This window comes from Sarcophilus harrisii, chromosome 3 (genome assembly GCF_902635505.1).
Source record: "Sarcophilus harrisii chromosome 3, mSarHar1.11, whole genome shotgun sequence".
NCBI classification, from domain to species: Eukaryota; Metazoa; Chordata; class Mammalia; order Dasyuromorphia; family Dasyuridae; genus Sarcophilus; species Sarcophilus harrisii.
In genome coordinates this window covers 219,145,275-219,160,084 of record NC_045428.1, presented here as the reverse complement: position 1 = coordinate 219,160,084, position 14,810 = coordinate 219,145,275, and the positions used below count along the sequence as shown (strand labels likewise).

The window sequence follows — 14,810 nt, the reverse complement described above, 5'->3', positions numbered from 1 at the left end:
CCCTCTCCCCTTTCCTTTACTTTCTTCCCCCCCTCCCCCCCCCCCCCCCATCCCTCTCATCATGCTGGAAAAACCCCTCACAACCATGGATATGATCAAAAGTAAGATTCAATGTGTACATCAAATACTGGATATTTTCCAAAAGGCAGAAAACACACAGTGAGAGTTTTTCCTAAAGGACCCTGTGCTCAAGAGTAATCCCTAAGGGTGGAGGTCTATGAACAATCTGCAATGGGGCTTGCAATTCAGAAAAGTGTCTTCCTATCGGAGGAAAAAGTCTAGAATACACCATGTGCTAACTCTGGAAGCTGGTTTCATCTGCTTTCTGAGCCAGGAACTAACTTCCCACAAGGTGGAAAGTACATCTTGTATTGTTATCAGGTTTTCAAAGATTTGTTTCAACTGCTTCCAAAGCTCTTTAATCTCTGGAATTGCAGTAATCTATGAGATACTTTGCTTTGAGATCTAGGTTCAGATAAACTGCACTCAATAATTATATAATCACAGGATAGTCACTAATCTCCCTGAGCCTCTAAGCTATAAAAGAGGGATAATAACCGAAAAGACTTTTTATGAGGCTCAAATGTAATAATGTATATAAAGCACTTTGCAAACTCTGAAGTGCTATATAAATGTCAGTTATTAGAGTAACACAAGAATATGACTGAGTTATTTACCAAGACTGTTAGAAGAAATTTTGTTTTCAAAGTACTAAAATGCAAGGGATTAAAACAGAAATTTCTTTAAACATTCCTTCTACTGTGATACACTGGCCTCCCCCATATAAAAAAACATAAATCTTGACCCTATTCTGCTTATAGAAAAACTTTCTATGTATAATATAGTCAGCTCTTCTATAATATGACATTCATTCCCAAAAAACATCTCACTAGGCAAAATTGTACAATAAAAGTCATAGGATTTATGGAGGAAATGGGGTTAGAGTACAATACTCAAAAATTTTGTCAGTTACATATTAAAAGAAGATAGCATGGGCAGCTAAGTGGCGCAGTGGATAGAGCATCATTCCTGAAGTCAGGACGACCTGAGTTGGTCAGTTGGTCAGGTTGTCCTGACTTCAAATCTGGTCTTAGACACTTTACACTTCCTAGCTGTGTGACCCTGAGTAAGTCACTTATCCCAACTGCCTCAGCCAAAAAAAAATTGCAGCACACTTTTATATATGTTAATTAGTTAAGAAATACACAAATAGCAGCTTACATTCTCTACTCCAGGCAGATACTTGACCTGCACCTCTGTTCCCCTAGGCTTGGCTGAAGAATAGAGAGAGCCTCAGTGAACCAATTAACCCTTTCTATGCCAATGATAAAATTTAAAAATATACCCACCAAAAGTACAGATTCAATCAGATATTATGTCCATTGCAAAATGAAAATACTAGAGTTATAAAGAAAAAAAGTTAATCATATTACAAAATAGTCCTTCTGGTAATCTTGCTAATAAGCAAGGGATAGAGTTAGGCATAGAATAGCAGGAACAGATGAAGGATGCAAACCAAGACACTAATGAAATATTTAAGAATGCAATAAAAAAGATAAACTAATATAAACAAAGAAATACAAGGTAACAGGCTGAGTGAGTTTGAAGTCTTCATACTATATGACATTTGTTATGTAATGTCACACAATTACATAGTGTCAAAATTATAGGATTGCTTTTTATATTTGGGATTGGTTGGTTTGGTTTACTATAGTTCTTTTATGTAACTGCTTTCAGAGCATTTGCTTTTCTTAAAGATTTTCAGATAACAAAATACCACAGATGGAATATGAGGGAAAAGTCTCTATATTTTAGAAAAATACCAATTTTATAATGAAGTACGATTCCTTATTAATCATAACCCACTGTGATTACATCTATCTCTGTCTTCCCATCCCAAATCCTACCTAAAACTTCAATCTCTCTCTCTCAGTTCTTTCCTGAACCTCTGAATTGGCTACATTCTCTTCCCTCTCTCATCTTTACTCCTTGATGAAATAGTTTAAAAGTTCACACTATCCTCTCCTCTGGTATCCTCCTTTCTTCCAAAGATGTCACCCTACTAAAGTCAAAGTTTGGGATTATTTCCACCATCTGCTGCTTTGCTCCAATTTATATGTAGCTGAATGAAGCTAGAGAAAAATCACAAAACACAGTATTTATGTTACATAATCTCAACTGGGTACTCACTAAAGCAAGGCAATCCTTTTACGTTTCCCTAATTGAATATCCTACTAAACAAACATACTGACTTTTCCAAAGCTTTTTCTCCTTTAACCCTCTCACAGTTCCATCTCAGCTCATAACTTTGCCTTGTAGTTTACTGAGAAAACTGAAGCACTTCATAGTCACACAGCTAGGAAGTATTAAGTCCCTGAGACTAGATTTGAACTCAGGACCTCAAGACTCCATGGCCAGTGCTCTATCTCCTGCACCATCTAGCTGCCCCTTACCTTTTTTTTTTTTTTTTTTTTTTAGTAATCCAATAACACTATCTTGATCAAAATATCCATATATGTGTATGTATATAATCACATATATAATATATTTTCCCCAATTATCTTCACCTCATGGCTTCCCTGACTTTCTTTAAATTTCAACTAAAATCTCCCCATCCCAAGAAAGCCTTTCCCGATTATTCTTAATTGTAGTGCCTTCTTCTTTTTATTATTTCAAATTATCTCTTTATATGCCTTGTCTGTACATATATGTTTGCAAGCTGTCTCCTTCATTAGACAGAGGTCCTTGACAGTAGGGACCATTCCCAGAACTTATTAAAATCTTGAGTCTATAGCAGACACTTAATAAATGTTTTCTGACTGATAAACCATTTAATAATCTCTCTAGGATTCTATGACACGTTCTCTACAGGTTTCTCATTTCTGACTTTTTGCTTCTATCTCTTTTGCTGTATCTTCATCTATGCCCTTTCTACTAACCAAGAGTGTCCTCCATATTACCACCACCATCCTAGTCATCCAAGTTCTAAACCCAAGTGTCATTCTCAACTCCTTACTCTCATATGCCGGATCTATTCAACTGCCAAGTTCTACTATTTCTATGTTTGTAACATCTCTCCTATGCCTTTCTCTTCTCTAAAACTAGACACCCTAGTAGTGCCAGGCCTCATTACCTTACACCTAGATTACTGCAATAGACTGCTAGTTGGTCTCCCTGCCTCATTTCTACACATTCCACAATAGACTCATTCAGCTATTCAACTGATCTTCCTAAAAGTGAAGATCTGTCCATGTCCTGCCTGGATTCAATAAATTCTCATGCCTCTGTGTTATCTCCATGCCATCTCAAAGTCACCCAAAACCTGGCCTTGCCCTACTTTCCCAGTCTTTTCATACTTGACTCCCCAAGTTCCTCAGTGATCTAGTAACATTGGGGTGTCTTGCTGTTTCTCAAAAAAGAATAGGGAGACAGGGTTTTCTTAGTGTTTTGACTGGTTGTTTCTCATACTTGGTAATCTCTCCTTTCTCATCTCAACATCTGACTTCCTTCAAGTCTCAGCTAAAGTCCCACATCTCCAGCAAGAAGTTTTTCCCTTTCCTCCTTAATTTAGCGCCTTCCCTCTGAGATAATCTCTTGCTTCTACATAGTTATTATGAACTTCTTGTGAACAGGTAATGAATAATTTTTGCCTTTCTTTGTAACCTAAGTTCTTAACAGAGCTTGGCACATATATAATAGATGCTGCATAAATTTGTTGACATCCTTCTCCGAAGTATTGCTGATTATTAGCATGCTTATTTTCAAATTTCAGCAGAAACTCATAATTACCATCATTTTCATGCTAATCGACATGTAGAAAATGAGCAGATATAAATGCATGTCAAGTTTTCTATTAACTGTTGTCTTTTCATCATATATCTTACTTAATGAATCCATCATATATTTGTATGTATACACACGTGTGTCCATAGAGCACCACTTTCAAAAAGATCAGAGTACAATAAACTTACAATAAAATAAAATGAATACAAGATGGCTACTCTGAATAATAAAAAATAGCTTACATTTATATAGTGCTTTTTAGTTTACAAAATATGAAAACAGGGTGGCACTGGAGGGGGGGGGGGAATGGGGTGTAAGGTGCTGAGGCTCCAGTCTTAATTTAAAAACCTGACTTCAAATCCAGCCTCAAACACTAGATGAATGACTTTGGGTAATTCACTAAGCCTCTTTCTGTCTCATGTACAATTAAAGTAAAGCTGGGGTAACAGCAGCACTCATCAAGGATTGTTGTGAAGATCAAGCGGAGTATTTTTTGGGCACTTAATAGGTTTATGTTCCCTTTCTTTTCTTCATGTTTCAAAGAGTAGCACATTTTATTTTTATTTTGTAGATGAAAAAATAGAGGCTCTGTGACTCACATGGCTAGTATTTCAACCCAGATTTCTTATTTTCAAATTCAGTCTGTTTTTCACAATTGCATGCTGCCTCTCATGAACACAATTTATTATTATTAGAATAGGAATTGAAATTGTTATTTCATTAATATAGGGTACTCCCTAGTACCCTTTACCAATGAAAATGAGCACCTTCTCTGTGTCTTAGAAGTAGTATCTAGAGCACTGAGAAAGGTTAGGTGTTTTACCTAGAATCACACACCCACTGTGTTGGAGGGGAAACTTTAAGTTAGATTTTTCTCAAATTCTAAGCCAAATCTCTATTTACCATACCTAATTGCCTTTCATATTATTAGGAATTATAATTTTATTGTAATTGAACAATATACAAGTCAGAGATTCTAATTTAAAATGTATAATTTAAGTTCACTATCTAATCTAGACTGTTCAAGACATTTGTTTCTTTCTCTCCAAAAATTTTGTTCTAAATTTAAACACTAAAAAGTAAACATTTCTATCTAAACAGCAGAACACAAAAGTGGATATATATCAAACCATGACTTCAAATCACAGCATTCTAAAACTATACATATAATAAATTGCACTTATTTTCAAGGCTGTCCTGCTCATCTGTGTTTCTTTTTATTTTCCTTTATACATATTAAAAAATGTTTCAAGGTCCATTTTTTTTTTCTTTTTTGGCTGGGGATCTACGATTGCCAAACTCTACTTCTTTTGCCCACTCTTAATGAAAAGCAAAGAAAAGCCTCATAATAAACAAGCCAAGTCAAGACAGCAACAATCAGTATATTTGCTGTTTGTAACTATTCCCTCTCCTTTAACCCTTTTCTTTAACCCCTCTCTTTAACCCTGGATGTTTACCATTTGAGTATGATATATTCCTGAAGTGTGTGTTTCATATGTGTATGTATATGTTTATAGTCAATCCTCTTTTGCCCATTTCAGATAAGAATGAAGATTCAACTGGTGCTTGCCCTTTCTTCTGTGTTTGTATGATTTTCTTTTCAAGTACCCCAATTAAGAGAAATAGCTAATTCTATTCCCTTATTTTTTTCATACTAGCATCTTCCCTTTGCCTTTCTTTCTCTTTTCCCTCTTAAAAAACACTCTCAGGACGGCTAGGTGGCTCAGTGGATAGAGCACCAGCCCTAAAGTCAGGAAGACCAAATTTGACCGAGACACTTAATACTTCCTAGAGATGTGACCCTGGTCAAGTTACTTAACCCCAATTGCCTCGGGGGAAAAAAAACCTCTTAAAATCTAATCAATCAACCTTTTGTTTTTTCTTATTTAACATCCTTAATACCATTCAAGCCATTAAGTTTCTGACAGGACACTTGATTTTTTTTCTCCATCTTTTAGAATCTTGCACTGTATCATCATATAATCCCCTTAAATTGTTCAAATATACTACCTCTTTAGGTTTTGTGAACTATTGTTTTAGCATTTTAAAGTCCCTATTCAATTCTGATCATTTTGTCAAAAATACTTTCAAGTCCAATTCCATAAAAGGTATATTTTATATATTTTTTTCTTCTCTAGGATTATACTAAGCTTTGCAGAGTTAAATTATTTTTGGTTGTAAGTTTTTATCTTTCCTTTCTGAATGCTGTATACCAAGATCTTCTCCCGTTTAAAGAAGAAGCTGCCAGGTGTTGGGTACTTGTATTGGTACTTGTATTGCTCCTATAGGCTTCATTATGACATTCCTAAGACTTCTCCTTTTGGGGTTTCTATCAAGAGATGATCTGTGAATTCTTTACTTTACCCTTTAACAGATCTGGATAGTTTTCATTTGTGACTCCTTGACATAGAAGGCTTTTGGAGGTGAGGAGATCAGGATTCTCAATTTTCCAGGTCATTTGCTTTTCAAAATATTTGATACCTTACATGTTTCTTCCCCCCCCCCCCCAATCTTGCTTTCTCATGGAATTATTGATTTATGTGGTCTATTCTTTAAGGGGCTCTGTAACTTGGCTAAATTTTATCATATTCTGTTTAGTTACTGATTATCTTCCAATTTTTCTTCTAGAGTTTTAAAAAAATAATTAATTAATGTTACTATTACTTTATTTTTTTCTGAATTTTCATATAGCACTGTTGGACAGTAAGTATATTTACACAGCTAATAGTTTTACATTTGCTCCTATCTTCTAAAACCAGATATTATTAAGAGCATCTGTCTGGTAAATGATCAATTATTAATTCAAAGGAAAGGAACAAGTGATATAAAACAGTAATATTAGAATTCAATTATGGCTAGCTTTATAATACACTATTATTCTATATTTAAATAATATTTCTAGGATTCTTCAAACAACAAATGAATACATCCACACTAAATATATCCACTTAATAAAGCTTCCAATTTCCTCATTCTATTCTAATATTCAACTATTTTCAGCTTCACACATCATATCATTATGTTATGTTATGGGTATAACTGAGACTTATGCAAAACACCTATCTACAAGGCTTTTTCTCTCTAAGCTTACACCAGATTCATCTGTTTCTCAGAAAATAAATATGTAAATTACAGCATAACACATAATTTCCAACATACAAAGTTCCTTGCTTGGTTATCTGCTCTCATGTATACTCATGAGGCTAATTTTTATACCCAAGGTGAAATGAATTAACAAGTTTTGAATCATTTTTTTTGAATCACAATTTTTTATTTGCATTTAAATTGTCAGAAAACCCAATGCTAGTTTCTTTCATTGAGTTGGGCTTTAAGGAATTACTTAAAATACTTATCTCACTTAACTCATTAACAATTATTTATTCATATTCAGTACTTTGCAATAATATATAACTTTACTAGCACTGAAGAGTTATACAAAAGAAATATGAACCAAATTAACAGACTCCTTAACCTCAAATAATCTGCAATATAAATGGGTAATAAAAGACATAAATGAAACAATACATGTAAAAACAAGAGTGAGATTAACTGAGTATATAATAGGAATTCAGAGAAAGGGGAAATTAATGTAGCTAAAATAATCATTGTGAAGGCAAAAAATGGGCAAAAGAATGACAGAATGAGTGCCATTTGTTCAAGAGACAATGAAGTAACTGGACAATTTGAAATAGAAGATTTACTTTAGAATGATGAAGTGATGGTAGATAAAGATGGACAACTAAAATGGGTCTTGATTTAAATATCTTAATGTTATCTTGAGATTTAAAGAATGTCACTGGCGGTTTTTCACTGTTGAGTTTTGTTCCTTCATTTCTTTCCTTTTCTTTTTTTGAGCAGGAAAATGATGTTTTAGGAGTTTTAGTCCTCTAATAATCTATGGAACAGAAAGGATTAGAGGACTGATCTAGGATGATAGCAGCAATTGTCAAGACTCATAGCTATTCACAATAGTAGAGACACTAGTCTTTTAATAAAACAACTACAGAGAAATGATTAGAAGTAACAGTTTCAGAAATACAAAAATAAATATACTTATGTTACCAAAGCTGAAGCAATGGCTTTTGGACCTGAAAGAACAGAAAACTTTTTTGGAGTCCAAATAAAATTCCAGCTTTTCATTTAATTCCTCATTCACTCAACACATTAGTGGAAAAACTGGAAAAATTCTTAATCTTTAATTCTCAAAATATTCAATTCAAAATATATTATATGCATCTTCTCACTGCTTCAAGTGTTACAAGTATCATTACTCTTAGGAACTCTGAGTTAATATATACATATGTAAAGATATACAAAATAAATAGAAGGTAGTTTAGGGAGGATAAGGAAAGAAGGCGGGTTTTTGAGCTGAGTCTATAAAGAATTCAGGAATTTCAAACAGTGGAAGTGAAGGGAAGGAGTGCAATTCAAGTATGGAGGCAAACTGTGAAAAGGCATATAGAGAATAGGGTGGAAAAACACGTAAACCCTTGATTATAGAGCCTAATGTCAGTGATTTGCAGGGTAATTAAGTATATCTGGAGGGGGATTGATTGAAAAGGGAAGAAGGAGCCAGGTTTAAAGAGTTTTAAATGATAAAAAATTTAATCTGATCATAGAAATTTTTTAAAAAGCACTGAATTTTGAGGAGTGCTTACTAAGTACAATAATCAAAGCAAACGCAATTTCTTTAAATTAAATATATTTGTACATATATTACTATTATAAGATAAATTTCTGAATTACTATATACAGACAAGGCAAGCAAAAAAAAATCCAATCAAAATATTTCATTAAGATATTATGCTACTAGGTTAGAGAACAGTTAGATTGATTTCTGTAAGTAGGTGGCTTTTAAGAAAAAAAATGAGATTTAGCAGAAGGGGGAAAAAAATATAACAGACAGGCAGAGCAAAGATTCAGAGGCCAGAAAGGAAAAAGCAGACAGGATTCAATAGCAAATAAATTAGCTTGAACAAAGTGAAATGAGATTTGCAATCAATGAGTCAAATCATCAATGAACAAGCATTTAAGAGCCTAGTAAGTACCAAGGTCATTGTTAAGCACTGGGGAGACAAATTAAATAGTATTTGCCCTCAAAGAGCTTTTATTCTTTTGGGAGACTGAACATGTACATATAAGTATTTCAAAAAATAAATGTAATAGGAGAGGCAGTAGCAGCTGGGAGTGGGGGAAGGAGAAAGAAAAAGTCTCATGTAGAAGGGTGAGCTTGAGATGAGCTTTAAAGGAAACTAAAGATACTAAGAGGCAGAGGGGAGGAAGGAATGTATTGGAGAGGCAGAGAGGCAGGAGATAGTGTGTCACGTCAAGGAGCTTCTGAAGGGTAACTGAACAATATTACAGTCAAGATAATGACAGGCACACATCAAATGATTTTCACTAAATGGAGTATGGGAACAGCTAAAATCCATCAGGAATGAGAATAGGATACATAGAATCTGAACTTAGTAGACAGGAAAGAAAAGAATGAGTAATTTCAAATAATGACCATATGGATAGCCTTATGAAGATTTTGAATATTATGACCAAGATTTTAAACTTGGCCAACAGAATAATGTGATCACCAAAACTGACAGTTAAGAAGGTAGAAAATCAAAACTTCATTATGAGGAATTTTATTATTAACAAAACTTGAAGCAGACAGCAGAGAAGCATTTGGTATGGTATCATAAACACAGCTATAATGCGAACTGCAATAAATGGAGAAAGAGATTGAGATGTCTCTATCAAGGAGGCAGAAGTTATGAAAAATATATGACTGCAAATAAAACTCAGATAATATTGCCTCGACCAACATAATTTCTACAGTCTACCAAAAGCCTACCAGAACATGAAACCCCTTTGCAATATTATTTGGCTGATTAACCAATATGTTCTCACAAAATTAAATTTCTTCTATGAACCCTATTTACCTAATCACAAAACCAATTAAGTATTTTAAACTGACTATGCCTGGTTTAGAAAATAAGAGTAAATCAAACAAAAGGTAGATAAATTACAGATAATTAAAGAGTTTCCATATCTGAAAGTTTCCAATGATAAAAATCACAAGTATGGACAAAACAAAATTCAAACCATAAAACAAATATACATATGTGTGTATATACACACACACATATATGTGTACACACACACACATTCTACATAAAGGTTCTAAAGACTGAAGCATATGTCATTTATCCAAAAGCAATTCTACACTGTATTATACATATGCATTGTTATACATCACTTATCTCGATAATTTCTATCTTTCTTCATTCCCAGGATGCAAAGAATGCACAACATACAAGACTGATATAGTTCAATTACTGTCTTACAAAACTATTCCTTCTTTACACGAAAAAGTTCTTCTTGCCCTAAAAAATTCAGTTTAAATCAAATGTTTATAAATAGAATTTTTAAAAATATTGTTAGTTTACTATTAAAGGAATTCTATTATGTATCCTTTTGAGCATGTAAAAAAAGTTCAAACTCTCATATATAACACTGAGTTTGCTTAAAGCAGGATACCTCTAATATTTTAAAATAAACTGATTTACAAAAATAAGTAACATCCTACAAAGGAAATATCAATCAAATTTGTCAATATCAAGAGGAATTTTGATTCCTGCAAATAGTCTAACAGCAATAAGTCTTGAATTTGTTAATCAGCTATATACTTCAAAAGTATAACATATATATATATATATATATATATATATATATATGAGTAGCATTTATATAGTGTTTTAAGGTTTGAAAATGACATACATGTTATGAAATAACGTATCAAGTCAAAATTTTAAGTTCTCAAAATTGTCTTTTTTTTTTTTTTTTAAGTTATTTCTCTTAAAAATTTAAAATGTCCTTCAATAAGAATTCGTGGCAAATAGAATTCCAAAATGTAAAAAGCAAAAACATAAAATCAGAAATATTTTTTAAAATATTCTGAAAGTTACAGAATTATAATTTAAGTTTTAAGAAGTATTATTTTCTTTCTTTTTATTTGATATATTGCATTTAATTACAGAAGGAGACAGAAAATCCAGGTGTTTGGATTATCAAATGTTCCTAAACCAAGACAGAGCAAAGAATTTCAGTATGCATGGAATGTAAGGTCCTGTTTGGCAGTGATATGCCCTTCTCTTACACATATCTAATCTTACCCTATGTAATCTAAACATAAAAAGGTGAGTTAAGGACAAGCTAGTTAACACAACTAAATCTACAATTTTAAAAATTGTTGTCAAATTACCAATTATATATTTTTTATTTTTAAATTATGCCAATCTTAGACTGATTTGGAAAATATGCATGCTATTTGGTGCAAGACTTTGCCTAGATAGTTAAAATGGAGGTAAAATCAAAATCTAAAATTCAAGAGCAACAGACTTTTACATTCAAATACTCAAAGTCTTTTTTTAAAAATGAATTTCTTTCAACTATTATGCAAGGGTGACAGTCATTACATAATGAAATTTTGTACCAATTCAAAGTTCAACGATAAAATATGGAATAGTTGCTCTTATTTTTTTTATTTTGAAAAAGATATAAAGGGAGAAGAGATGTTTTTACCTACTTTTAGTTAATTTAAATTTTATTACTTGAGTTAAAACTTTGGATAAGAGAATGTTTATGCAAATTCCATTTTTGTCTTAGAAAGTAAAAAAAAAGAACTGCACTTAATTCACAAATTACATGTTTAATTCAACATGCCAACCAACATTTAAAACCCCAAATGCTTACAAACTACAGCTTTCTATTCTAACTCCTTTTAATAGAAGCAAGTTAATTTTAGCTTCAAATTAGCCACAGAATATTAAGATAGTTTAGCATCTTTTTTAAAAGATTAGTTAAGTACAGAAGTCAAATAAACAAATTAAAAATTAATTCACTTCTTAAGTTATAACCTCAAAAGAAAGTAAAACAAATCTGTTTAATAAAAAAATAAAAGGGGGGAAAAAAAGGAAGGAAAAAAGCAAACCTGAACTTGCTGGAAGGCTTTTAGTCTCTTCTTGAATCTGGAAGGTAAAACAAAATCACATCCTCTCGCCAACAATGCCAATTCCTTTCTTAGATCTGGATCTTGCCGCAAGGAAATCTCCTTTATCCTCATGCTTTCAGATTTCATATAATGTCTGCGTGTGCCAGTTCAGGCACTTCAGTCCTAGTAAATAGCAAAGCCTATTATCACACACACTGCTGCTTAAAAGCAGCAGCTGCACTCTGGTTCTGGGATATTCTAAGAACCAGCTCAACTTAGCATACTCCATACATTGAAGGGAACTTGGCTGGAATCATAGCAGACTGGAAAGTCACTTTGGGGGCCAGACCTTCAACTCCGCACATTCCAAGATCGGAGAAAGATGATACATTATTTTTTAAAAATCATACATGAATGATCAATTAAAGTAGATTGTCATTCTTCTAACCTTTTTTCTCAAAAAAGAAAAGTAAGAATATAAAAAGACAAGTTTTGCAGCTTCTGGTATGTTGTGGCTTGTTTCATTACTGTCACACCAAACTGTAACCTGTTGAAGTGCCTCACTGAGAGTAAGGCTTACTACATAGCAATTCTATTACGTTGTTCAGTCCCTTAAAGTGGCCTCTGTCACATAAGCCAATTGGGCAATATGATGATCTGAAGAGAAACATTTGGGAATAATTTGTAATAAAGCCCACAATTTAGTTTTTTTTCCCACAATTTAGTTTTTAGATAAGAATAAAAGATTATACCTTAAAAAGAAAATAAAAGATCATATCACTATAGAGTAAAATTTATACACTTTTGAAAAGCACAAAAGTATAATTATTGTGATGAATATACTCTTAATAAAATTTTACAATTATATCAACCAACCCCAAAATTTCTTTTATTTTATCCTAAAATCTGGCTGACAAAAAACAGTTCACAAATCAACACCACAAGTATATGTTAAAGAAAATTTTTATGAAGTGTACTCTACTTCTACTAGCATTTTACACAATGCATGTAAATACGTGTGGTTGCACACATGCATGTGGTATGTGTACTTGTTTCTATTATTTAGGATTCAGAAGACTTAAAATATTTAAACTCTAATTGGAGCTATTAGTTCAGAAGTTATGGAAAATATATTTGGAATATTAAATTACATAATTTTGCATTTTTATGCATGAAAATTTCTAAGTACTATAATTACCACTCAAATAAGGGGAGGAGATTCAAAGAAACACTAGACATGAAACTTAGAATGAGAATGTATCTATGGTTTTGTTTTGTATTGTTTTTAAAGTAGGTCTTAAAAATTTAAATTCTTTTTGCAATAGAACTTTGGGCTATTAAAACACCCAATTGAATTAATTTCTCTATGTGATCACAACCTCCTGTCTTTCTTGCTCTCCCGTTCCTCAATCTCCCTTCCACAAATCACTCCAATTACTCCCTGTTTTTTCAGGTAATTTATTATAATATTTATTTATTCTGGCCTAAATTTCCCTCTTTAACAATCTTAACCCGTTAATCAACAGCTTCAATTTCCACTTAGACAACTAGATGGCACATAAACTTAAGCACTGAACTGTAATTAGGAAGATCTAAGGCTCAGACACTAATTTTGTGACCTTGGGCAAGTAGCCTAATTTCTGTTTACCACATTTTCCCCAACTGTAACTGGGGATATTAACAGTATCTACCTCAGATTGTTGGGTAGCTCAAATAAGATAATATTCATAAAGCATTTTGACAAAGTAAATATGTCTAATGCCTGGAGAAGATCTAAAATGAATTGTGGCACATAAATACAATGGAATATTAATCCATTGTAAGAAACAATGAATATTAAGATTAAAAGGCTTATTGGAACTGATGCAAAGTGAAAAAAGCAGAACCAGTAAAACAATGACTAAATGGAAAGGAGAACAGTAACAAACAAACAAAATGGAGTGTTATGTGACCAAATGCAATCCCAAAGAAACACAGAAGAAAAAAGTCCTAATAGAGATCATAAAGGCTACATAACTAGACATTCATAAATGCTAATTGTAGGAATTCCACAGATCTTCAACTTAGGGCTATTTATCTTATCTTAAACATAATTATAATATGCTTTCTGGTCTAATTTTCCAGCTCATTAAGACTTGAAAAAATACATTAAAATGGGGAAAAATATTCCTCTAGAGCAAAGCTTTTTAAACTGTAACCCCAGATAGAGTCACATAAATGAATTTGGTGTTTGCAAAAAATTTGGCAACATTAAAAGGTTTGTGAATACAACAACCAAAAATTAATTCAAAATCAAATGGGTATGAATCTGAAGTGTTTCTGGTAGATTTGCCCTTTTTGCATTGCATGACTTCACTCCGGTCTTGGTTTTGAACACACAATATGCACACTTTGCACTGCATACACATGAATGCTACCAGAAACACTTCTGCTCAAATTTAAGATGGAGTCATGTAAAGATTTATCAGGCAAAAAAGGATAGAGAATGGAAAAACTTAAGAAGCCTTGTTTTAGGAGTAGGTAGTGACAACTGATAGTTGATGGCAAGACAACAGATGAAAAAGCTATTTTAAAATAAACATGGGAATTTTTTAAAGTATAACTGTTAAGAAGCAACATGGCATACAGGAAAGGGGAAATGAGTTTAATATCGGAAGATCTGGGACTGAATTCTAGATCTGACTAAATAACTAGAACAAAGACTTAAGAAATTCTCTGACAATTTTTTTATCTACAAGTTGGAGATAATAATATGTCATCCTTCTCAGAGGGTTATTAGAAAGATAGCACTTTGTAAACTCTAAACAGTCATATGTACATAGTTATAATGTCATATATATGTAGTACATAATGTCATATAATACATAATGTCATATACATGTGTTTTATAGGAAACAAAGTAGGTACTTTAAATCTTACTTATGAAAGTCTGGTAAAGTAGATAGTACCAGGTTCTAAGATTTAGTAGGCAATACAAGATCAAATACAGTAGGAGTCAGAGCTGTCCCCCAAACTGAAAGGACTACTGAGAAAGTGATAGAAA

The 14,810-nt window shown here is 32.6% G+C and overlaps 1 protein-coding gene across 4 annotated transcripts in view; it reads right to left on the bottom strand.

Annotated features, from left to right (window-relative positions):
- PPP2R3B (protein phosphatase 2 regulatory subunit B''beta) overlaps window positions 1–14,810 on the bottom strand; it is a 103,994-nt gene that overhangs the window by 79,764 nt on the left and 9,420 nt on the right. The window contains exon 2 of one of the 4 annotated variants that reach the window (XM_031959072.1): window positions 11,768–11,950. The exons of 2 other annotated variants lie outside the window; for them this stretch is intronic. In XM_031959072.1, the coding sequence (XP_031814932.1) occupies window positions 11,768–11,914 (147 nt within the window). In that variant the 5' untranslated portion in view covers window positions 11,915–11,950. Of the gene's footprint in view, window positions 1–11,767; window positions 12,493–14,810 lie in introns of those variants that run through there. One more of the 4 variants, XM_023500382.2, reaches the window with a different exon arrangement.